The sequence below is a fragment of the Cupressus sempervirens genome, chromosome 11, assembly GCF_028749045.1.
Source record: "Cupressus sempervirens isolate cs-2001-9-10 chromosome 11, ASM2874904v1, whole genome shotgun sequence".
In the NCBI taxonomy this organism is placed as follows: Eukaryota; Viridiplantae; Streptophyta; class Pinopsida; order Cupressales; family Cupressaceae; genus Cupressus; species Cupressus sempervirens.
Window position 1 is genome coordinate 257,255,265 of NC_143128.1, and position 25,207 is coordinate 257,280,471.

General features: G+C 38.6%; 1 protein-coding gene across 1 annotated transcript in view; it reads right to left on the bottom strand.

Moving 5' to 3' along the window:
- Positions 1-25,207, bottom strand: part of SWAP70 (Pleckstrin homology (PH) domain-containing protein) — a 160,636-nt gene that overhangs the window by 37,620 nt on the left and 97,809 nt on the right. Inside the window, exon 9 of the mRNA XM_089811779.1 lies at positions 14,151-14,443. Within this exon, the coding sequence (XP_089667905.1) occupies positions 14,151-14,443 (293 nt within the window). The remainder of the gene's footprint in view (positions 1-14,150; positions 14,444-25,207) is intronic.

The window sequence follows — 25,207 nt, forward strand, 5'->3', positions numbered from 1 at the left end:
ATGTTCACTTCATGACTAGTTCTATGTTTGACATGGATGCAACATTGTCTTATGACAATCCATTGTTTGAGGTTGATGTTGATCACTCACCTGAATGGAGTTGGGCTCAGTTTTCACCATCTATAAAGATTTGGTTTTGTGTTGCGGCAGTTAGTAATGATCCTGTGTCCACAAATTTTGATGTGGCTACAGCTATGGTTGATACAGTTGGCATGAGTGCATATGGTTCTCCTATAGCTATGTCTCTTCAAGGGATTGTTGATCTGAATTACAATCCAGTTTATGTTATATGGGTGAGAACTAGGATGAAGATATTTCTTGAGGGGAATTCTTATGGTGATATTCTAACTCCTACATCATTAGCACAAGTTTTGAGTGCTATACTACACGTTATGTTGTTGGTCCTAATAATGTTAGTGGTATGCAGTTAGTTTGGTGTTAACAAAGGTGTCACGTACTACTTCATTTGGGATCCAAGTGGAGTTTGGAGTTCATTGTTATTGTTGGATTGCTTGAGGGCAAGCAATCTCGAGAAGGGAGGAATGTAATGTCCCCATTGGTTGCCAGCATCAATATTTCAGGGATTAGCCTAATATTGGATCCTCGTAGGCTAATGAGGATGGTTAGAGGGTCTTCTAAGGACTGATTCATCTCCAACATTCAGTGATTTATGGATTTGGCCTTCATGCAATGTCATTTGGACTCTATTTGCCATACTTACTATATATAGTAATTCAAGGGTAATAGAGATGGACCCTTTCTATTTTTAGAAAGTGTATTTGGTCACATGGGGAATTATGAGGGGAGATTCCTATTTCAAACGGCATGGCAATCAGACAGTATTTCAAGAGATATTAAAGTTTAACCGACTTAAGTGATTTATTTAAATATTTTAATGTTATAAAGTTACAAAGTCACTTAAGTGACTAAAAGACGAAATTGGCTTTTAATCCCACATTGCCTAGTTGTTTGTGTCTTCCCTCATATCAAGGTCATAAAAGCGTGGAGCTACATTGGGATTGACAAAATGAACATATGCTATTATACAAATCCGAAAGGTTGCTTATTGTGAGTAGATACTTCCTAAGGACGAAACCCCTTAAGGAGGAATAGTGAGGCTAGACGCAAACCTAGCATCTCACATTGCACTGCAGAACTAAGTTTCCAAATTGATACATTGAAGACTTATGAGAAGTGGAAGTTCAGCGGCAGAAATACAGGCGATTGAAGATATTTACAGGTAACTAGCACGTACAGGTCAGAATTGATATTTTGAAGGTTTATGAGAGATTGAAGCTTGACGGCAGGAAGAAGTATAGCAGAAGAAAGTCAGTTATAGTAATCAGTGAGTGCAGCACATCAGGAGACAGTTCATACTTGGACAACATTCAAGGTTAGAAGATATCCATAGTCGAGGGTGGTGAGTTTAACGTGGCTGAAAAACCTGCATACTGAGTCTACATAGAAGTTGGGCCACCTTCAACAATGCATATTACAGTCAACGAGTATACACCATAATCCGCAGGGAGCATAAGGGACGGCAGGGTTAGTGGTCAGTATATTGGTTACCTCATCTACATCTGCACTTACAGAGGGGTCATGGGCTATAAACATGATGCTAAGTCTAATACCAGTAAATCAGGATGAGTGTTGGAGCGATTGGGAGTTGACAGTTCCAGAACTGTAGCCATTGGAGGCATGCTGTGAGCAGTAGTGTAGACTTCCAGCTCTATGTGTTTTAGACCAGGTTCCACTTATTCACTCCATTGTGTTTGAAACTTGTGTTAGTGGTATAAACATAAGCTAGCACGTTGTAATACAATTAGTTTTTGTCTCTATGATTCTGGATAGTTATATTATTGCATAAGTCTGCTATAGTGGAGAATAGTATAATCCAGCACTGTTGTTTCCTAAATTTCACATTGTTTTGCAAAGTCTTTGTCATATTGTTGTATTTCCTAGAGTCTGATTTCTTACAGCAATATCAAGACTTAAAGACCTGGGATACATGCCAACCATTTGACAAAATGTCTCTAGTCCCAGTTTGATTTTCTTTGACCAGAACAAGCTCGAATTATTACAGGTTCAATGTCAGTCACACTCACCAGCATCTCTCCATGCATTCCCCAAGTGCCACAAGGTGTGTCCTACCCACTGAAGATCGACTAGTCATCCAAAAAGACTTTGAGATTTTCAACAGATAAAAATCAAATATGTACAATATTATCCTTTGAATTTTGTTGGTGCATTACAAAGTCCAAAGGGCATCATGTTATATGCGTACACGTTTTCCTCCACCATGAACATAGTCTTCAACTTATCCTCCTCACCTATAGATATCTAATTGTATCTTGAGAATCCATTGTTGAAGGAATATATTTCATGCCCTACCATCTCTTTGAAGATGCTATCACTTAAGGGAATAGAAAAGGGGACTTTCATTGTAACTGCATTGAGGCATCAAGAACCTACACAAAAGCGAATCCGGTTGGTTTGCCTCCTTCAATGATATAACAATGGAGTAACCCAGTCGCTTGTTTTCACTTTAAAATAATACTCACATCAAACGTTCTTTCGATCTCCTCATTCACTCATGCACCAGAGTTCTTATTCATCCTATACAGTCGCTTCCAAACCGGTACAATGCCAGGTACCAACAGAATGCGGTGCACACAGCTCTAAGGTAACTCCTTTTAAATGTTTGTACGTCAAAGCAAATAGCTGGCTCTTAATCTATCAATGCTGAAGAATTTGTAATTTTTTTATTTTGGAAGTTTTTTTTTTCATTTTTTGTATTTTTTTCAGATTGCAAGATAACAGTGCACATCAAATTCAATACTATCAGAAACTGCACACCAACATTTATTTTCTGTAATGAAAACTACCCAAGTATTTACAAATGCCAAGAAATATGCACAAAATTATTAAATAAGGGAACCTGGTATGCACACTGAATCTCAGTAATAGTAGATATTGATCAAGAAATGATCCCCAATATTGACGTGAGCCTCTAGGAATGAGATCGCAGCCTTGAATGATGAAATGAAAGCCAAATAGCATCAACAATTGCCTTCACAAACTGATCACAGTCCCTTAATCTTGAATATTGCTTCTGTATGTTTAAATGCAGCCTCTTCTCAGACCTGCTGGATGCAAAAACGGCAGCCAATACACATGCCAATTCCTCCCAATTCCCAGAATGTCTAGCTGTCTTCGCTCTTAGCACTTCTCAGCAACAAGAACGATGTTCTTCAACACAAACAACTCGATCCTCAGCCCAGATCACAGCAGTATTACCCTCACAGAAAACACAATTCATTGGCATAAATACCCAACTCCAAACGCTGAAAGATATTGAAGAAATTAACAATTCAACGCCAAAACCCTTGGAGCTCACAATTCCACAAAACATAAAAACATAATGAGATAAATCAATCCTTGCAAGACATTGTGTTTGTAACATTTTTAATGCAAAGTCTTTTTCATCCCAGTCAACACCAAGAGTTTTCATAAGCACACTTTTCACTAAAATGTCTTCTTGGACACACCATTCAATTAGAACATTTAACCAATTAAGTTATTTAATTAAGCCAAACTTTATAAATAACCTTCATTATGCATCTTCTTATCAAAGCTCAATGAAAATACTGAGATAGCATGACTCAAGGCATTAACACTGTGCACTGCTAAAAATAGAAGCCCACTCTCCTGACTTACTATAAATAATAAGTCAAACAAACAAAGACCCTCAAATCCAAGTGTTAGCTCACAAGGGTCGCAATAATGAGTTAAAATACCCATACTCTTGAAACCTACTAAATTGGGGATATCACAAAAGATCATGAATGTTGTCACTTTTAGGACAACATACCAATCATCACCCATGAGGATGTTTCTTGGATTAGCCTCGTCACCAATGTTTGCAACTTTCATTGGCAATTCCTCATACCAAATTGGCTTTTCCATGTCAAATGGATGTGTTGGTGCCTCAATCACTTGGACCTCCCCCTTGGTGTACTCTCCATATGCTAGAACAAGTCCTTCTCCGCCCCTTCATCCACTTGAATCATGTTGCAATGAAACAGCTCATAATCTTCCATTTGCCAATAGAAGAGCCTACTCATTGAGACTGCGTCGTCCTCAAGTAACCTTCAAATTCTAGGATGCCTTCCTCATTGGTTTCCATTTTTTGCTTCCCTTCATCTTTGCCATCTGTACCACCTTCGGGTTCAAATTTTGATAAGGTAGGTCCTTGCTCACCATCTGTGTCTTGAGGTCAATGGTGAACTTTCTCCTTTCTTTCTCCATAGATAGAATATTTTGTTTCCACTTATGAATCACCTTGGCTACCACCAGCCACCCTCTCTCAATGATTCTGTCATAGCTTTCCCTCTTAAGTGGAATCACTACGAAATCCAACACCAACAGCTAAGTGTCAATCATTATTCTCTGCATCATTAACGTCCCAATCCGATCTGCACCCACCAAGTGTAAGGTTGTTGGCCACAGTGTAGGTTTTCACAACTCCTTCCATGTCTTCTCAAGAAGCACATTAATGTTAGACCCTCCATCCACGATGGCATATGTCATAATGGTGTCAAGAATACCCATTTCTACCACTATCGCATGTGTCCCACTGTTGACGGCTAGCAACATGGATAGGTGGAAGTGTTTGTGGATGCTTCTGAGCATTCAACATGGTGTGTTGTTGGATTTGAAATTGGTACACTGTTTAGAAGGATCATGCGCATTTGTGGCATTGCCATTAAGAGGTATTTAAGTTTGATCGGTGCCTCTATCTGCATCATTTGCTACAAAATGTTTTACTCAACTTCCGTTTGAAGTGAGGTGCTTGCTATTTCGTGTGTCTCCCTCCTCTCAACTACCATTTTCTTTTCTATGTTGGCCTTGGCATCCTGTGTTCTCTACTTCTCCGTATAGGGATTGGGGTATATGGCCTTCTTTGCATGTACACGAGTGACTGCCAGTACCTCCTCCTTTGTGCTCACCTTTTCAATATTCAACAAGTTGACACCAAACTTTTGACAACTTGTGTCCTCGTGGTCTCCAAATCCACACCGTCTACACAAGAATTGAGGTATTTCTTCCCTCGAGCAATCACGAGAAAAATGTCCCCACTAACCACATACGCGCCATTGGATCATTAGCATTTCCTTGGCCTCATACTAGATGCGGCTTGGGCTATTGTTATTATTATTATTGTTGTTCATCCACATCTATTGTCTTGGAAGTCATTAGACATCGTCGTGGTGTTATTCTCTTGAGGGTCGGCTATTGCTATTGATATGGAGGGCTCTTGGGTAGACAACACTTGTTGACCCCGTGTCTTCATATTATATGGGCATTCCTTAGTGGAATGATACATAATCTGGAAATTGTCGCAAAAATATTTCTTCAAGCATACCCCCTTGGTGTGGCCTTCTTCCTTACACTCAGTTCACCACAAATCTTCGTCCTCATTCTTGTTTGTACTGCCCTTCATGAACTTGAATTCCCACATTGTTCTTAGCGAGTCCTTTTGGAGGGCTTGTACTTTCTTACTTGACTCCTCATCACTTCTTCGTGGAGAGGAATCGTCATCCTTGGTTGATGATCCATGCTTCTTTTTAGTCGTCTTGCTCTCACTTTCCAAGTCCATTCCTTTCTTGTACACATTTCGTGCAATGGCGAGGGTGGCTCCTTCAACTTCCAACTATACGTGCAGAAGGTCTCACCATTGGCCTATTAGGTGTTGTAATTTTCTACCAGGATTTTATTATCGTCTCGTAGTAGTCGAAACTTTGTCTGAACTCTTTCTTAAAATCTATCCATGAGGTGATTTTAATCCTATCCACATTTGAGAACCATCCTATTGATGTGGTTGGGAATCGCTTGGCCCACTCATCCGGGTTTGTCACCCTGTTGACAAACTAGATGGTTTCACAAGTTTTACAACTGGCGCATGGGATCTTTCTTCCTGTTGCCTATAACTTTTGGTCATTTATATTTTTGCGACATGACTATAGTTTTTATTATCGTCGGTGTAGTATGGTTTCCGAAAATAGATGTGTTAGAGCCGAATGCTTTCCTTTGGCTACCATGCCCCTGCATCCCACTAACACTCGTAGTTGTACTGGCATCCCTTGCCACACCATTCTCAATCTATTCTTCTCCCCGTCGAACCTCACGTACATCCTCCCCTTGTGTGAGAGTGAGGTTTCTTAAAAGGCTTCTAGTATCTTCTAATAATCTATCTTGGTCTACTTTGTCCCCTTCAATACAATACCCTCCTTTTCTATTGTACTCCGCATCTTTGATTCGTCCACTTGTTGTGATGCCTACCTGGTTCCCTTTGAGCAACCTTTCATCTCACCTTCCCTCTACAAGGTCATTAGTTGTCTTCGATGCTTGGCTTGTTCCTCAAGTCTTTGGTCCCCTAAATAGCCTCAAACTCGTCTTTGTGTTATTTTCGATTTTTGTCCTTGTTTAGCAAATTTGGCATTAATTCCTCATCTCCGAAGATTTTCCTTGTTGTCTTTAGCTTTCGTCCCTTTCCTTTGTCTCCCTTCATTTGTTCTCCTCGAACCATCAAAGGATTTGTTGGTGTTTGTACTCTCGGTTGACTTCCTCACATGAATTTTGCAACAACAAGAAGGTTTGTGCCAATAGTTGTGGGAGCCTTGGGAAACTGCTCATCAACCGATCCACAGCAGGGCTTACTCCGAGAGAGTGTTGTCGGTAAAATCTATAGTGTAGCCGACAGGTAGAATTGTATCTGAAAAGGTGCGTGATGGTTGAGACACCCCTTCAGAAAAATATATGTACACCGTCTAGAAGGGACTATTGAGACATCATCATAATCATTATTGTAAGCATTGTACTTGGAGTGCATGTTGCGTATATGAATAAAGAATTTGCGCTGTGTGATATCTTATTATACTACATGCGATAAGTATCTGTTTACCCTGTATGGTAAACATTTGGCGCCGTTGCTAGTCAAACGTAGAATAAAGGAAGTGTTATGAAGATTAATGTTGAATCTACTTAATAAAGATAGGAATAAGATAAAAGATAAGGATGAGATACGCACAACACAGTAAGCATTAATTTCCGCACAACAGACGGAGCGCAGACAGAAGTTTCAGCAACTTACCAACAGACACTGAGGGGGTGAAGGAGCACAGACGGATGGAGTGCATTCACCTAATAGACCAAGGAGTGCCAAGGAATTGCTCAAAGAAACTCGACAGTGATTGAATTTGGTGGAAGAGACAAGGGAGGAGTTCCTTAACTTGTATATGCCGAGGGTAGAGAATCCGAATGGAAGGGAAGTAAGTCGCACGGCTCGAAGTGCAAAAGGAGCACGAGTGTGGAGTGAACTCTTCGTTTCCAATACACCTGACAAACGAATACATATAGAGAATCGAACAACTTCGCTTGAGGAAGATCTTTTCTCACTGGGTAACGCAGCTTTCCAAAGTAGGTCGGTTCTCCAAAGTAGTGCGATTGTGCAGAACAGCATGGGCACTCAAAATAGTGCAGGTACACGGCAAGTAACACAGAATTAGAAGAAAGTAGCAATGGCAGAACCAAAGGAAAAATTGCCGAAGTTCAAAGGTGATAAGATGGTTGATCCAATCAGACATTGTAAAACATGTGAAACGATATGGATGGCGAATGATGATACGAACCAAGATGACTAGATCCGACAGTTTCCAGCAACCCTACAGGATGTAGCAATTGATTGGTTTTCAGATGTCACTCCTTAGAAATTAACTATATGGCTAAACGTCAAGAAAGAGTTCATAGTAGAATTTCGACAACTGAGGTATGATAATGAAATAATAGCAGAAATATATAGTACGAAAAAAGGGAAGAACGAAACAATCCGGGTATATGCAAGAAGTTTGAATGAGTTGGTGGGAAAAATGAAGAGCCAACCAGTGGACGGATTAAAGAAAAGATGGTTTGTTGAAGGGCTACAACCGACACTAAAGAAAAAGATGAAAATTGTACCTCCAGCATCATACATAGATGCATATAATCGAGCAATGGATCTAGAGAGTGAGAAAAAAACGAGCAAAAAGAAGAAACACAAATCGTCGGACTCAAACGATTCATCTTCCCAAAGTAGCTGCAACAACGAAGAATCAAGTAAGAAAGTTCGAGCATTGCAGAAGGATATGTTACAGATGATGAAGGAATTTAAAAATCTGAAAAAGAACCCTGACTCGATGAAAGAGGAACTGCGGTATATGGACTATAAGGAGGAGGGCCACACAAAGGGCTCCTACCCGAAAAAACAATTTTCCGATAGTTGCCAGATTGCGAGACATTCCACAAAGGAATGCTCGTTCAATATGAAGATGAAGGACACCAGCAAGTGTTACTGACGCATGAAGTGTCCACCGCAGGAGCAAGAACAAACACGAACAATGACGCAACCTCAGGAGGGTACCGAAACAATAATTGGCACGGACAAGGCGGTAACAATAACAATAATAACAATAATGGGGATCGAAGTCGAATATAGTATGACTCGAGTGGACAACCAATGATATAATGTTGTACATGCAACCTCTAAGGGCACTTTGTCAAAGACTGTACCACAAAGGAAACGCCACAGCTGTTATGCAGATGGTGTGGTCTAAGCGACCATGAGGATTTGAAATGCCCTAAGCAAGAGGTGAACTTGTTAAGCATTGAAACATGTGATGAGGAGATACTAGCCATCACTCGCGAGAAAGCAAAGAAGGAAATGTACCCAAATGCAGAGGAAGAAAAGAAGAGGTTGCAGCAAGCACGAACAAAGTTGGAAAAACAAATGGAAATGAAAAAATTACAAATAAAAGACACTGTCGGCACCTCGAAGAGGAACCTGACAAAACAAAATATTGTAAGGTAGGTAATGCAAATGGAAGTTCTTATGAAATTAAATGACCTTCTTACAATGCCTCCATTGCGAATGGCGATACAGAACATCACACCACTCCCGAAAGCAACAAAAGAGATAGGAAAGGATGGCATCAAAACATGTGATGAGGAGATACTAGCCATCACTCGCAAGCAAGCAAAGAAGGCAATGTACCCAAATGTAGAGGAAGAAAGAAGAGGTTGCAGCAAGCATGCATGGAGTTAGAAAAACAAATGGAAATGAAAAAATTACACATAAGACACTGTAACTTGGAAAAACAAAATATTATTAGGTAATGCAAATGGAAGTTCCTACGAAATTAAATGACTTTCTTACAATGCCTCCGTTGCGAATGGCAATGCAGAACACGACACCACTCCCGAAAGCAACGGAAGAGATAGGAAAGGATGTCAGTGGAGCGATTGCAACAGACCCAATGATACTGGCACTCACTGCAGGAAGACATCCTGCAGTAGTAGAGATGGGTATCCTAGGAACCATGCTCATGGACACAATCGTCGATGGAGGGTCAGGAGTAAACGTACTACTGGAAGATATATGAAAAAATTTTGGACAACCTACGTTGTGGCCACCTACATTTCAATTACTCACTATCGATCATCACGAGATTAAGCCCTTAGGGACCCTGATGGCGCAGCCTATAACCATCAGGACGTGGCCATTCTTATTGGATTTCGTGGTCATCCGGTTTAAAAGAAAAGGGTATGACGCCATCCTTGGACTGGGATGGCTGGTACAAGCGAAGGTGAAGCATGATTGGAAACAAAATACCCTGTCCATAGAACGCAGAGGCCGAAGATTTGTAATCGACTTACACAGATGATATGTGAAGAGGCAACATTGTCAGATTCCGAACGCGAAGGTGGACGGGACGACAAGGAGAAGAAGAGAATGGAACCTGATGAAGAGGGAGTATTGAGACTAGGAGGGTCTAACAATGATGACTTGGACTTGGTGAACGGCCTACTCCATTGGCAAATGAAGGACTATGAGCTCTTTCCAAGCTGTAATATGTTAAGGGTCGCTGAAGGTGATAAAGGAGAGGAAAATGAATATCCGAAGGAATACAGAGAAACGAAAGAAGGAAAGGTGGTTATGGTTGAAGCTGAAGGAAAGAACATACCGTATGGCCAGTACAAGAGGAAGAACATACTGTACGAACCCAACAAAAGGAAAGATTCCACCGTACGGTACATGGTGAACAGACTGCGCGGAAAGAAAAGGTTACACCGCATCACGGATTTAGTAGAAAGGTGTTGGCAACAAGGAAAACACATCGTAACAAAGAGGAAGGGCTTCATAAAAACTTTAGCAGTACAGAGTGAAGGTATTAGAATCAAGAATACAATTATTGATGGCAAGGAGTGGCAGCCGACAGAATTCATGGTACCAAGTTTAAGAATCACAATTGGAAACAAGCCAGGAGATATGGAAAGCCTGAGGGAAAGACTGTATAATTTAAATAAACTCGATGAGCGACGACTGCAAGCACAATGGGCCACAAAAGTTACACAGAAAAGCGTTAAGGCATGGCATGACAAGCACTTGAAGTTGAACAAATCTCAACCAGGCCAACTAGTGTTGAAGTATAATGAGCGCAACGAGATCAGACCAGGCAAACTTAAAATACAGTGGGTCGAGCCATATAAAATCCGCGACGTGGGCAATAACAAAGCAATAAAATTATGGACGCTTGATGGGAAGAAAGTGCCTTATGCAATGAATGGGTCAAAGTTGAAACTCTATCATGAAAGAAACAATGCCCCTCCACTGACAAACAATTGAGAGAATAAATAATGTATATATGTAAAATAAATAAGGGTAAATAATGTATAAGTAAAAAAAAATTCATAGCATGACCGTTGAGGAGAAAGCAAACAAGTAAATACTAAAGCAAAAAATCATGACATGCTGATAGAACAATGAGATAAAGTCAGGGAAAAGTATTGTACTGTCAGTAAGGTTAGGAAAAGGTATCGTACGGCCAGCAAATGGAAAGAAAATGGTACCGTATGGCCATCACTTGGAGGGAAGAATATATCATACAGTCATCCCTGGAAGGAAAGGCATTTCGTATGGATATACAAGAAGCATTTAGCATTGTATGGTTTTTATAAAAATAGGGTGTTGAGGAAGCCAAAAGAGATCATCGTACGGACGAAGGGAAGCATGAGAAGTTGATACTGTATAGAGGTGAAGGCAAGCCAAGATGGAAAGACGACCGTACGGTGAGCATAAACCAAGCGTGAGCATACCGTACGGGGTTGGCAGATGTCATACGGACCGTACAAACAAGAAAGAAGAAGAAAAGGTCAATCTAAAGGAGAGGCTATAGTATTGTATGGTCTAGAAGGCTATTGTACACCCTACGGCTACTAGGAGAAGAGTGAATCCCATACGGACAAGGAAGGCAACGTACGGATATGGAGTATGATCATCGTATAGATTGCAGAGCAGGTAATATGATACACCGCACGGCTATCAAATAGAATTAGCACCATACGGCCGTTAGCTAGTAGAAGTTCACCGTATGGAATCGCTTGGAGGGAAGGAGGTTGTCATACACTGTACGGTCAACACAGAGAAGTTAGAAAACATCGTTGCATGGTCGTATGACATAAATTAATACAAGGGACAACCACTGTACAACACAGAAGGGTGATAGGAGGTTTTAACAAAAAAACAACAACAAATCAAAATAGTTCACAATGAATAACATATGGTACCGAAGGGAAAGACATAAACAGGTAGTGAAGCAAACATAAGCGGTTGGCAGAATGAGTATGGGATCGGAAGAAAATCACAAAAATCATGTGTTCCATGGACTTCTGGGTGGGTCTGCCTCTCGACCCTAGACCCCCAGTCAGTTAGTTATCAATCTTGGGAAGTGTGACCAATTGATGAGACCTGGAGCTGCTGCAGGCATGGAGTGTCTGTCTGCCAGAGGTGGAGAGAGCACTAAAGCAAGCCTTTCGAGAGGGGTGCTACGCTTTGAGGCACTCGGAATAGGTGTTGGACGTGAGGCTATCTTAGTGGATGCATAGAGAGCTCGAGAGGAGCTAACCATTCAATTGGAGGCAATAGAGCGACACTTGGCTCAACGTACCCAAGAGTTGGAAGCAGAGAACACGGCATGGATGGCTATCAAGGTCAGATTGGCTAAGGAGACAGTATTGTGTTAGTAGAGGCTACAGATGCAATGTGTTTTGGAGACTAGTTTGGTGCAAGCATGGGAGGAATGTGAATGTGATGTGACGGAAAAAGATCTATTCTATTAGTCACAGTTAATGTATTCCATTTTGTTAATCTATCTCGGATATTTTGTAATTGTCGTCCGGAGACGACTTCACTTTTTGGGGGGGATGATATTGTTGGTAAAATTTATAGTGTAGCCGATGGGTAGAATTGTATTCGAAAGGGCAAGTGGCGATTGAGTCAACCCTTTGGGAAAGTATGTCAATATGTACACTGTTCGGAAGGGACTATTGAGCCATCATCATAATCATTATTGTAAGCATTGTACTTGGAGTGCATATTGCATGTATGAATAAAGTATATGTTCTGCGTGATATCTTACTATACTGCATGTGATAAGTATCCGTTTACCTTGTACGGTAAACAGAGAGTGCCACACAACGCTCTAGGGAACTTGTTCATCCATAGCCTCTCTTTGCACATACTCTATCGACATTTGCAGCAATGAGATGGAGTTAGATGTCAATGCTTTCTCCCTTAAACAACTCATATAATGTATCATCTTCAATGTAGCTATTTTGGTGATGGGTTGTCCCATTATGCATCCTTCGCCATGTACCAGTCTGTCACTCCCAAAGTCTTTTTAATGTAACAATGCCAAATGTTTACGCTTCGGGTAACAAGTTTAGAACATATAGAAACATACAAAATAACTGACAATGAAAGTTATTTAATGCAACACAACGTAGTACCAACACAATATTAGAAACTTCACCAACTTCTTTATTAATCTCAACAAATCTTAACATTCATGTATTTAAACTCACAACATTACTCCTCCACTCACAATGATACTGATCAAATACAATATATAGAATATAAAATGTCTAAGGGTTGCGACGAACTGTCCCAACCAACCAACTACCCAACTGCCTACCCCTTTGAACACACTAATCAAATGTTAACAACTGTTTTACCGACAACAAGAATAGCTCACAAACCAGCTTAGAGCATACAACAATCACCTTTCAACACTCCTTGAGCAATGACCACCAAACAAAAAAAGTTTAGCAATGGAGGCAAGATTGTTTTTTTTCATTCACAAATGCACAAATGACATATGTTTTACCCTTTTGGCCTTTTTAGTGGTCTAGGTTAGGTTGGAGGTTCAAATTGACTAAAATAGACCAAATAAAACTTTTAAAAAGCAATTAAAAAAAGAAAAAATTTGGCCAATTTTGACCCAGGTCTTGCTGTGGAATTGCAAATTCACAGTAAAAACAGCATTAGTCTGCCTGGATTCATCTGAGAGAATTTGGGCAGGCATTGCTCGTCTACAGCTGACTTTTGGCATGCCCAAATCTGGACCAGACTTTTGGCCTGAGAGGACCGAACTTTAGGGTTGCCAGGGAGAAATTTGGCAGCTATTAATAAGTTTCTAATAATAAAGTTTAATATCATTTACTACTGAATTCTGTATTTAGTATTTTTAAACATTATTGGATATAAATAATAAAATATATTTTAATATTATACATTATTTAATAATATGTTTCTTAATCTAATAAATATATACATAGACACATTCATATTAGGTGGTCTTAGAAAATAATAATATCAATATCTATATCCCTATAACATTGCATTATTAAATTATCCAAGAATACAAAGCTACTGAACTGCGTGAATATAAATTGGCTGTTATAAAAAGTAGCTACCAGCTTGTAACCAGTCCAATTAGTGTTCATTGCATTAATGCAAATCAAAGTTGCAAGGTACCATATAGGTAGTTACTTGAAGAAAATTGCATACATGTCAAAACCCAAAAAATGTGCCTATGTTAAAATATCATTCATACAGCTTTGATTTTTCTAAGGAAAACAAAAAAAAAATTATCATAAATAATAGAACCTTTGTGGCTATTAAAATGCTCAAACACTTGGGCAAACAAAGCAATCACAACATGCCAAATGAGCCAAAACAGATAAATATAAAAGGTTATCAGTGCATAGATCACAACCTTCTCAGCTCTGCCTGAAGTCTTGACATCTCTTTCAGAACTTCCTCCTTAGCATAATCTGCTGCCAATTGTTTTTCTACTGCTTCCTTGACTCTAGCTTCTGCATCAGAAAAACAAAATTTTGCTCTCTCTTCTGCTCTCACCAGAGCTGCTTCCATTATCACAGCACGCTCTCTGGCTTTTGCAAGTTCACTACGCCATAGATGTGCTTCTTGCAAAGCAGAATCTCTTTGCTTCATCATGATGTCTCGTTCTTTTGTCAATGCCATCAATTTTTCATCATATGCTTTAAGCTACAAATGACAACAACAATATCAACTTCATAAAAAGAACACTATCTGCAGATAAAAACCAAATATTTACCACATTTACAAAACAGATAAATGTCAACAAATTGTTTTTGTTTAGCATACTCCTATTTTGCCAACCAGACATTGCCTTCAGTTTTTCTTTCGGGTTTCAGTTGTGGAATTAATATCAACCTAATACAAGTCATGAGCTTCAATTAGTTAGGTGGTTGTCATATTTTGTTATGTACTCAATTCTTAGCATAATATATATTAATGAATTTATCAAATCTTGAAAAAACAATAAAATGAGAAACAAGGCTCTGTTGCAAAGTCCATAAGACTTGCATATTTATTCACTGTACTCAATTCCTTGTGGTAAATGAATCTAGGTAAAGTAACCTATTGGTACGAATGTAAGTTCAATATCTTTTTATGTTTAGTAGGTATATTAAAATATTTATTAAAATAAATAGAAAATATTATGGAGGTTGTACGATATCCACAGATCTACCTAAAAACACAAGAAACAAGATGGAAAGGGGTCAACAAAACAGCCCGATACTCACTATTTACACATCAGAAAACTCTGCACAGAAGGTTTACACATGTTTCTAGCACATTTCCAGTAAATTTCTCAAGGTAGTATTAAATATTCTCTCTAACAAAGATCTTGGCTGTCAAAATGATGGCCAACAAGGCATAAACTCAACACTGAGGCTACAGACACTTGACAGCATTGCCCCAGTGGAGCACCACATTAACTGAAGGCATCTTATAATATTCATGAGACAATTTCTCCGTGCTGCCTTGTGAAGCTAGAAACATCTCAAACTTAGTTTAGACTTCATTTTCTGTACGCATATGCATTATTTGTATTCCTACAGGATGACAACCTATATAATAATATGATATTGCAACTAATTTCAATTCGTAGTGTAATTTGTAATTTAGACAAGGAGAGGAGATGCATAGGTCTTTCATTTTCCTGTCCATACTTGTGAATCTTCCAATCTCTCCAAGTTTGTCCACTTTATTTCACTTGACTTCATTTATTCATTCCAGCAAGGAGGCAATCGCATCACATACTTTCCCAAGCATGCCAGTTCCAAGTGGCCCAAAAATAAGCAAAGATCTTGCCTCCAAAAACAATTCTGCTTATTTACATTTTTGTGCGCTGTTTGTGATTAAGTTGACAACATTATGAGGCACCACAGACATGCATGCACCTATGATGATATCAACAAGTATGGTTTATTATTCATTTACCTGCAACAGTTAATAGTCATTAGTAATTACAAACATTTACCAACGGTCAATTTTCACAATATTGAAATCCATCTGAATGGACAGCTTTGAAGTTTATTTATTTTCAATAATCCTTGTTTTGTTGCAAGGACTGCTTATATTATCTGTTAGCCAACAACGTCATTCAAACCTTTTCATAATCAAGGATTTCATACCCTTTTGGAGCTTGAGCAATTCCCTAACAATATGGCAATTCCACCAAGTGAATTTCTACTTTTAGCCCAGATGCATAAATGCATCAAGGAACCAATTCATCCATTATTTTTCTGGACTCATTATTGAAAGCCCTTCCCACAAGATTTCATGTCTTTTTCTTTTCTTCATGAAAGTGGAGAGTCCTCTTCCTTTGGAGAAGATTGAGCTGAGCATACAAAGGAATGAAGAGGCAGAACTTGGCTGGTACCACCTTGCAGAGATGCTATATTCATAATGATTTGGATATTCCATAAAGATAAATTCTCCTTGTTATGGGAAAATGTTCTAATATGTAGCTTGTTTCATTCTACTACTACCAACAGCATAGTCTGCCACACATACGAGGTTGTCCTTCACTTTCTTCCATAGTGGCTCTTCGAGTGAAAAGTCAACTTCAAAATCTGTTTCAGTATTCCCCCCAAAATGCCACTTGGATATCCATTGCTTAGCTACAACTGAAAAAGGAGAGTGCAAAAGACTAGGATAACTTTTGCGCATGCTTTCCAATGACAAACTCATCTAGAATTCAGTAGGGTAGTATAGTTGAGTTAATAATGATATGGCTATTTACTTTCATACGTTGGACCCCTAGAACTGGTCTTTCCTGGTATAGAGTCCATGCCAGCATGGATATGGATTTTATGCAATCATCAAAAAAAATTAAGTTGGGACTCGCGTTACTTTGGGCATGCTTACTATGCTCCAGGCAACAAGATGGAGTTCAAATTTCAGCTCCAAGCCACTGCATAGGACCATAATTAACACACTACGCTTTTGCCTACACCTTTTTAGGATGGGAAGGAGATCAATCCAGACTACATCTCAAGTCATCCAAGTTTCCATTTGGAAGATTTATGAACATTTCTGGAACCCATATTTTTTATATGTTTTCTACATTTTCTTATTTAGCATCTTTTTTGTATTTTAGAGTGGACATTGCTTGGTAACTTTCCCTTTTACATTGCATTTACATGGCAAAATGTTAAGTGTAGATGGAATTCAATTGCACAGATCAAACATGGGAAAAATCCAGCAAATGCTGCAATATTCATAAAAAAATGGGAATAATATTGTTCGTTACAACAAATACAAGGCAATGTATAACTAAAGATGATGTTAAATGTTGCCAATTACACTCAAATTGTCAGTGAAGTTTAAAAACTCAAGACTTAAATGAATAACTGTCGTGAGGTTTTCACCTCCTCACTCCATTGCAGATGGACACCCCCTCTTTTTGTGGGTAGGCTTGGCAACAATCTGAGATGCAAATGGATGTGTTTGGAGAGAGTTTGAAAATTGGGAAAATGGCTCATGTCAAAATGGAGAAAATTTTGCAAACTTTGAACAAGTCTGGAAGTGAGAAATTGAAACAAAAATCATTAGCCAAGGAAAGGTAAATTGGCATAAGTATGAAATGAAGCTGAGAGTCTTCTCCATTCCTAGCAAATAGAGATGAGACTCTTCTTTGTTCCTAGTAAATGGAGATGAGATGCCTCTTCATTCCAAGGGAAAAAATATGAGACTCTTCTTTGCTCCAAGTGAAAGGAGATGAGATGCCTCTTTGTCCCAAGTGAAAAGGAGATGAGACTCCTCTTCGTACCAAATAAAGAGAAATGACGTCTCCTCTCATCTCAAATAGGGTGGACAAAGCCTCCCTTCCCATCTCAAGTTATATGTTACATCCCAATTTTTGGCTCACTTTTAAATGTTCCTTTATAGCCATCGAGACTTCATGAGAAGTTGAGTAATTGGTCAAATTAGTTAGTCATTATAGTTTCATGCGAAAATGAAATGTCAGTTATTCGTTATGATCTCATGGAAAATTGGAATATTGGCTAATCGTCCTAATGATATATGAATTGGAAATGGTTGGCTAATATGATTATATGCAATGATAATTTTGATTTCATAAAATGATGAGAAATGTGTTATTACCATAGTGAACTCTTCTCTTGCAGGAGCGCGAAGAAGTGGGGAGCATTGCCAAAAAGGGGATTGGCATGAGGGCACCACCTACCATTGGGTTAATGAGTATGGGTCCTAAACCACCATGACCGAGGAAAAGGACTAGGCAAGCTCGGGTATACCAAGTAACCACCATGAGCTAACCAGATCAACACCTTTAATAAGATAATAAAAGTATTCACTTGAGCATGAAATAAACTAAGAACAATTGCAATATATAATAATAAAGTAAATAATCATTATAATAAAATATAATGAGTAAACTTTATTATTTCCATCGCATGTTAATGTTTTTTTTTCATCTTATGCCAATGTTTTTATAATATTATTTTTCCAACAGCCCTTTATATTATTTTCAACTTTTGGCAATGTTTCAATATTATTATTTTCTTCCAACCTTGGCAATAATATGATATTATACTTTGAGCGGTCATATTCTTATGATTTCTTCAACGGGCCTTATAACTTTGAAGGCCATTTTTCATTTCTAAATATTACCAAGTCTTTACCAATGACACCTTTGTTTTCTTTATAACTCTAGTGTCATCTTTTTCTTGCTCTTGCCCATAATCGAGCATGCAAGAGGAGCAAGTTATATATGTGATGGTTTTATTTCATTGTAGACAAACTTCTTTACATTTTGAGTCACCTATTGCTCTACAATTGCAATCATCCTCACAGTCGCTTAGCTCTGCATTTTCTTACCATAGAAAATCATTGTTACACAGTCACATTTATAATTGTATGATCATAGTTTGACCTAAGGTTTATACCTGTCCACCACAGTTGCAAATATATGCAACCTGATTCATATCATAGCTTATATCTTCGCAAGGATCACAATCTTACAGCAATGTATGGTTTGTGAGTGCAACGTGCACACAGCGTCGTGAACCAAGCTAGGGCTACAAAATTATAAGATCCCTATCATACGAACACAACACATTCTCCGCACGTGCTAAGTAGCTAGATATCACAGCATTCCTCTACCATAAGGAAGCGGTAATCTTATAGGTCATGCATTTTTCTTTCTAATATTTTGTTCTTCCAATTCGATTTATGAGGTTCTAAATTCTTAGTTGGAAAGAGAAGGAAAGTAATGTTAACATAGGAGTCTAGCTCTGAAATGAGGACCATTTGCTCGATGGTCTAAGGGTATGATTCTTATTGCCAAACCGGTTGTGGAATGACATCACCAGAATGCTCAATGGCAGGACAATGGTGTCCCAAGCCTAATTCCTAGGCTAGAGAGAGTCTTTCCCAGTTGAGATTGTGTGGGGATACTTAAAGGTCCACGGTTGGTAGGTTAAGCCCTTGACAATCCTTCTACTCTTCACCAAATGTTGTCAGTAAATTCTATATTGTAGTCGACAGGTAGAATTGTATCCGAAAGGGCGCATCACGGTTGAGTCACCCCTTCGAGAAAGTATATGTACACCATCCAAAAGGGACTATTGAGCATCATCATAATCATTATTGTAAGCATTGGAGTGCATATTACGTATATGAATAAAGTATTTGTTTTGTATTATATCTTACTGTACTACATACGATAAGTATCCGTTTACCCTGTACGGTAAACATTTGGCAGAACCTAGAAGAAAGGAAGTGTTATGAAGATTAATGTTGAATATGCTTAATAAACATAGGAATAAGATAAAAGAAAAGGATGAGATACACACAGCACACGAAGTATTAATTTTAGCACAACAGGCGGAGCGCAGATAAAAGTTTCAATAGCTTATCGACGAACACTGAGGGGGTGAAGGAGCACAGCGGGAGGGATTGCATTCACCTAGTAGACCGAGGAGTGCCGAGGAATTGCTCGAAGAAACTCGACAGCGATTGAATTTGGTGGAAGAGACAAGGGAGGAGTTCCTTAACTTGGATACACCGAAGGTAGAGAATCCGAATGGAAGGGAAGTAACTCGCACGGCTCGAAGTGCCGAAGGAGCACGCGTGTGGAGTGAACTCTTCATTTCCGATACACCCGACGAACAGATCCAAGTAGAGAATCAAACAACTTTGCTCAAGGAAGATCTTTTCTCATTGGGTAACACGGTTGTCCAAAGTAGGGCGTTGGTTTGAAGCAGTGCGGTTGTGCAGAACAACACGAGTACTCAGAACATTTTGGGGGTACACAGCAAGTACCAAAGGATCAAAACAAAGTAACAATGGCAGGACCAAAAGAAAAATTGTCGAAATTCAATGGTGATGGGACGGCCAATCCAATCAAACATTGTAAACCATGTGAAATGATCTGGATGGCGAACGGTGTAACGGACCAAGATGATTGGATCCAAGTTTCCGATGACCCTACGAGGTGTAGCAATTAATTGGTTTGTACATACCAATCCTCGGAAATTAACTACACGATAGAATGTGAAGAAAGAATTCATAGCAAAATTTTGACTACTAAGAGATGATAATGAAATAGTAGTGGAAATATATAGTACGAAATAGGGGAAGAACGAAACAATCCGATATATGCAAGAACGCTGAAGGAGTTGGTGGGAAAAATGGACAGCCAACCAACGGACGGATTAAAGAAAAGATGGTTCATTGAAGGGCTATAACCGACACTAAAGAAAAAGATGAAAATTGTACCTCCAGCATCATACATAGATGCATATAATCGGGCGATGGATATGGAGAATGAGTAGGAAACAAGCAAAAAGAAGAATCACAAATCATCAGACTTAGAAGATTCATCTTCCGAAAGCAGCAACAGCTACGAAGAATCAAGTAAGAAGGTTTGAGCATTGTATAAGGATATGATACAGATGATGTCGTTGAAAAATCTGAAAAAGAATCCTAACTCGGTGAAAGGGGAATTGTGGTGTATGGACTGTAAGGAGGGCCACACAAAGAGCTCTTGCCCGAAATCAATTTTGCGATATATGCCAAATTATGGGACATTCCACCAAGGAATGCCCATTCAATATGAAGACAAAGCGACATTAGCAAGTGTTACTAACGCAGGAAGTGTCCACTGCAAGAGTGGGAACGAACACGAACAATGATGCAACCTCATAAGGATACCGCAATAATAACCGGCGTGGACAAGATGGTAATAATAATAATAACAATGGAGGCCGAAGTCTTATACAGTATGACTCAAGTGGACGGCCAATGATACAATGTCGTGTGTGCAACCTTTGGGAGCACTTCACCAGAGACTATACCACGAAGGGAACGCCACAACTGTTGTGCAGATGGTGCGGTCCAGGAGACCACAAGGATTCGAAATGCCCTAAGCAAGGAGTGAACTTGTTAAGCATCGAAAAATGTGATGAGGAGATACTAGCCATCAAGCAAAGGAAGAAAAGAAGAGATTGCAACAAGCACGAATGGAGTTGGAAAAACAAATAGAAACGAAAAAATTACAAAAAAAAGACACTATCGGCACCTCAAAGAGGAACCTAGCAAAACAAAATATTATAAGACAGGTAAAGTAAATGGAAGTTCCTATAAAATTGAATGAGCTTCTTACAATGCCTCAGTTATGAATGGCGATACTAAACATGACACCACTCCCGAAAGCAATGGAAGAGACAGGAAAGGATGGCAGTAGAGCAACTGCAGCAAACCCAATGCTACTGGCACTCACTACGGGAAGACATCCTACAGTAGTGGAGATGGGTATCCTAGGAACCACACCCACGGACACAATCGTCGATGAAGGGTCAAAAGTAAACGTACTACCAAAGGATATATGGAAAAGTTGGGACAACCAACATTGTGGCCACCTACATTTCAATTACTCATTGCCGATCAGCATGAGATTGAGCCTTTAGGGACCCTAATGGCACGGCCTTGCCATTCCTATTGGATTTTGTGGTCATACCGTTAAAAAGAAAAGGGTATGAAGCCATCCTCGGACAAGGCTGGCTGGTACAGGCGAAGGTGAAACATGATGGGAAACGGAATACTCTGTCCATGGAAGGCAGAGGCCGGAGATTTATAATCGATATGCACACACAAATAGTAGGTGAGGAGGTAGCGTCGTCAAATTCCAAAGGCGAAAGTGATGACGAGGGGAAGAAAAGAATGGAATCTGACGAAGGAGTATTGAGATTAGAAGGGTCGAATGATGACAACCTAGACTTGGTGAACGGCTTACTCCATTGGCAAATGGAGGACTACGAGCTCTTTCAAAGCTGCAACATGTTAGAAGTCGAAAAGGGAAACGAAGGGAATGAGTTTCTAAAGGAGTATAGCAAAATAAAGGAGGGAGAAGCATAAATAGATGAGACGCTTGCGCATGCGTTTAGTGAAGACAAACCCATAAAGTACGAAGAGCCTTGGGTAAAGACTATGAACTTAGGAGATGAAGCCAATCCGAAAAAATCTTTGTAGGAGATGACTGGAACCCGGTCCTAAAAGCCATGGCGTTCAAAATATTTATGGAGTACAAGGATGTGTTTGTGTGGACGTATAAGGATTTAAAAGGAGTATCGTCGGAGTTATGTGTCCACTGGATACCTCTAATAGAAGGTGCAGTACCTGTATGGAAGCGATCATACCGGATGAAGAAAAATTATGCCGCATGGGTCACTAATGAGAACAACCAAATGCTAGAAGCAGAAATTATTTTTAGGGTACAGACAAGTGAGTGGGTATCACCGATTGTGATATCTTTAAAGAAGGATACTACTCAGATAAGAATATGCATAGACTTTCAATGCCTAAATGCAGTAACGACTAAAGATCTATTCCTGATACCATTCACCGATAGCATTCTGGAAGAAGTTGTAGGGCATGAAATTTATTCATTCATGGATGGGTTCTCTAGATACAACCAGATATCCATCGACGAAGAAGATAGGCTAAAAACAACATTCATAGTGGAAGATGGAGTATATGCCTATAACAAGGTCTTGTTCGGACTGTGTAATGCTCCGGCAACATTCCAGAGAATTATCTTACACATATTTGATCAAATGTCTATCGAAAACTTTAAGGCATTCTTGGATGATTGGTCAATTTTTAGCGCAGAAGATAAGCATATAACAGCACTCGGAGAATGCATGGAAAGATGCAGACAGGCGAGACTGGCATTGAATCCGAAGAAGTGCAAGTTCATGGTGCCACAGAGGAAGCTATTAGGACACAGTCTACAAAGCAGGATTGAAGACCGATCCTAACAAAATCCGTGTAATTTTGGATATGCCACCATCAACGGATGTATCAGAGGTAAAATCATTCCTTGGACATACTGGATACTACCAAAGGTTCATCAAGAACTTTGCGAAAATATCCTACCCGTTGGACAAACTAACCTGCAAGGGTGAACCTATAAAATGGGAAGCAGAGCAAAATGAAGCTTTCGATGGACTGAAAACGACGTTGGCCACAACACTAATCCTGCCTTATCCGAACTGGGATAAGGAGTTTCATGTTCATGTTGATGCATCGAACTACACGATTGGAGTAACACTGACACAAACAAGTGACAATGAACTAATTCATCCAGTATACTTTGTGAGTAGACTGTTATCTAAAGCGGAGAAAAAATACAAAATGATAGAATGAGAAGCACTCGGAATGGTGTACGCAGTACAGAAATTCAAGCATTATTATTGGCGACGTTGTTCATATTTTATGTGGATCATCAAGCGTTGTTATACCTTGTGAACAAGCCGATAATCTAAGGAAGGATAAGCTTGCACTCTATATTCAAGATATCTACTTTTAACGGGTAATTTTTTTTTTATGCTATTCAAGTGCAATTAAATATGAAATTATCATGTGATAGTTACAAATATTTTCTTCAATATTGACCAGTTGAACTTAGTAGAAAAAGATCTCTCTTTCCATTTAGTAACGGTTAGCTACGATGGCAATTATATATATCATATCTGTTGGTTAAATGTTCCTTCAATTGTTAGTTAAGATATTTCAATTAAACTAATTCTAACTATTAATCTCTTTCATATGAACATGTAAAATAGTTGTTATAACTACCTTTTCATGCTCATGAACATCAAAGAGTAACTGTGTTCAATGATATGATAGTTATTAGTTAAGGCTGGAAAAATGGGATGTTACATTATAGATGGAGGAAGCACCTTCTCATCGCACGATTGAATAAGGAAGAAAGAATAAGGCATGAGCATGGGGATTAAATTCAAATTTTCCATTAAAAGATAAATGTATAATATAATTTGACCTTGCATCGAGCTTTGGATTAAATATTTAATAAACTTTGGATCAAATATTTAATAACGTTAAGCAAAGCGAGATCAATTTTAATAGCATTAATTGCGATGGAAATCAGTTTCATATTAAGATAACACCCAATTTCCAACTATTTTGAAAAAAAGAAAAAGGGTTTTAAATTTTAATTTAAATGAAATTAAATTTACCTCAATTTTGCAATATGTGGTTTGATTTTAAAAAATGAACTAATTGATTCATCCATTAAGGCATTTCTAAATGGCATCGATTTTAGCAAATGGGCAATTGAAATTAATGGAAAATAAATCATAAGTGGCAATAAATTAAATATTTTCCAATCATCTTTAAGTTGTAAAGTGACATACATTAAATAAATTATTCCAAAGCCCTTAATTTTGCAAAAATATAAATTAACTACAACCAATGGGTAGCCAATTCAAATTGCTTTATTCAAGAAGTCTTATAATTTAAATAATTAGCATCAATTTTAAATAAGAAAAATGAGAATTTTTTAAAGGATGTTGATTATTATTGGTCAGAAATCAATTTGAAGATGACTGGATGAGATTTCAATTTGCATTACCCAATTAAATTTGTTATTGGAAATTAAAATAGCAAGTTTGTGGTAATTTTAAAATCTTATTAAAATTATCATTTAAAATTTCACAATTATTTATAAGTGGTGGTTTTCCTTGCAGGTTAAAAAATGATGAGGTGGAAGCCATATCCTCAATCAATGAGAATGTGCCAAGTTTCCCAGAGGAAGAACTTTATCATATTGTGTCTAGATTCATTGCATCTATCAAAAGAGAAAAGGATAAAGAAAAAAATATTCTCAAAGATAGCTTGTGTAAATACAAGTGGCATCATCTTATTGGTTCATTAAACGATGGCTTTGTCTACAAGTTTTCTACTTCTACCTAACCTTTCTTCTCATTGGCAAGCAAAATATTGTAATTTTTGCATTGGCCCATTTGTTAGTGCACCTTATCTAGTGTTTTAAGCCTAATCTATTTTCTTATTGGCCTATGAAGGCAATGTAATTTTCTAATTGACCCACATGGTGGTGCCTAATTGTAATTGGGTGCGCATTTAATATTTGTAGCTATGATAATGGAAACT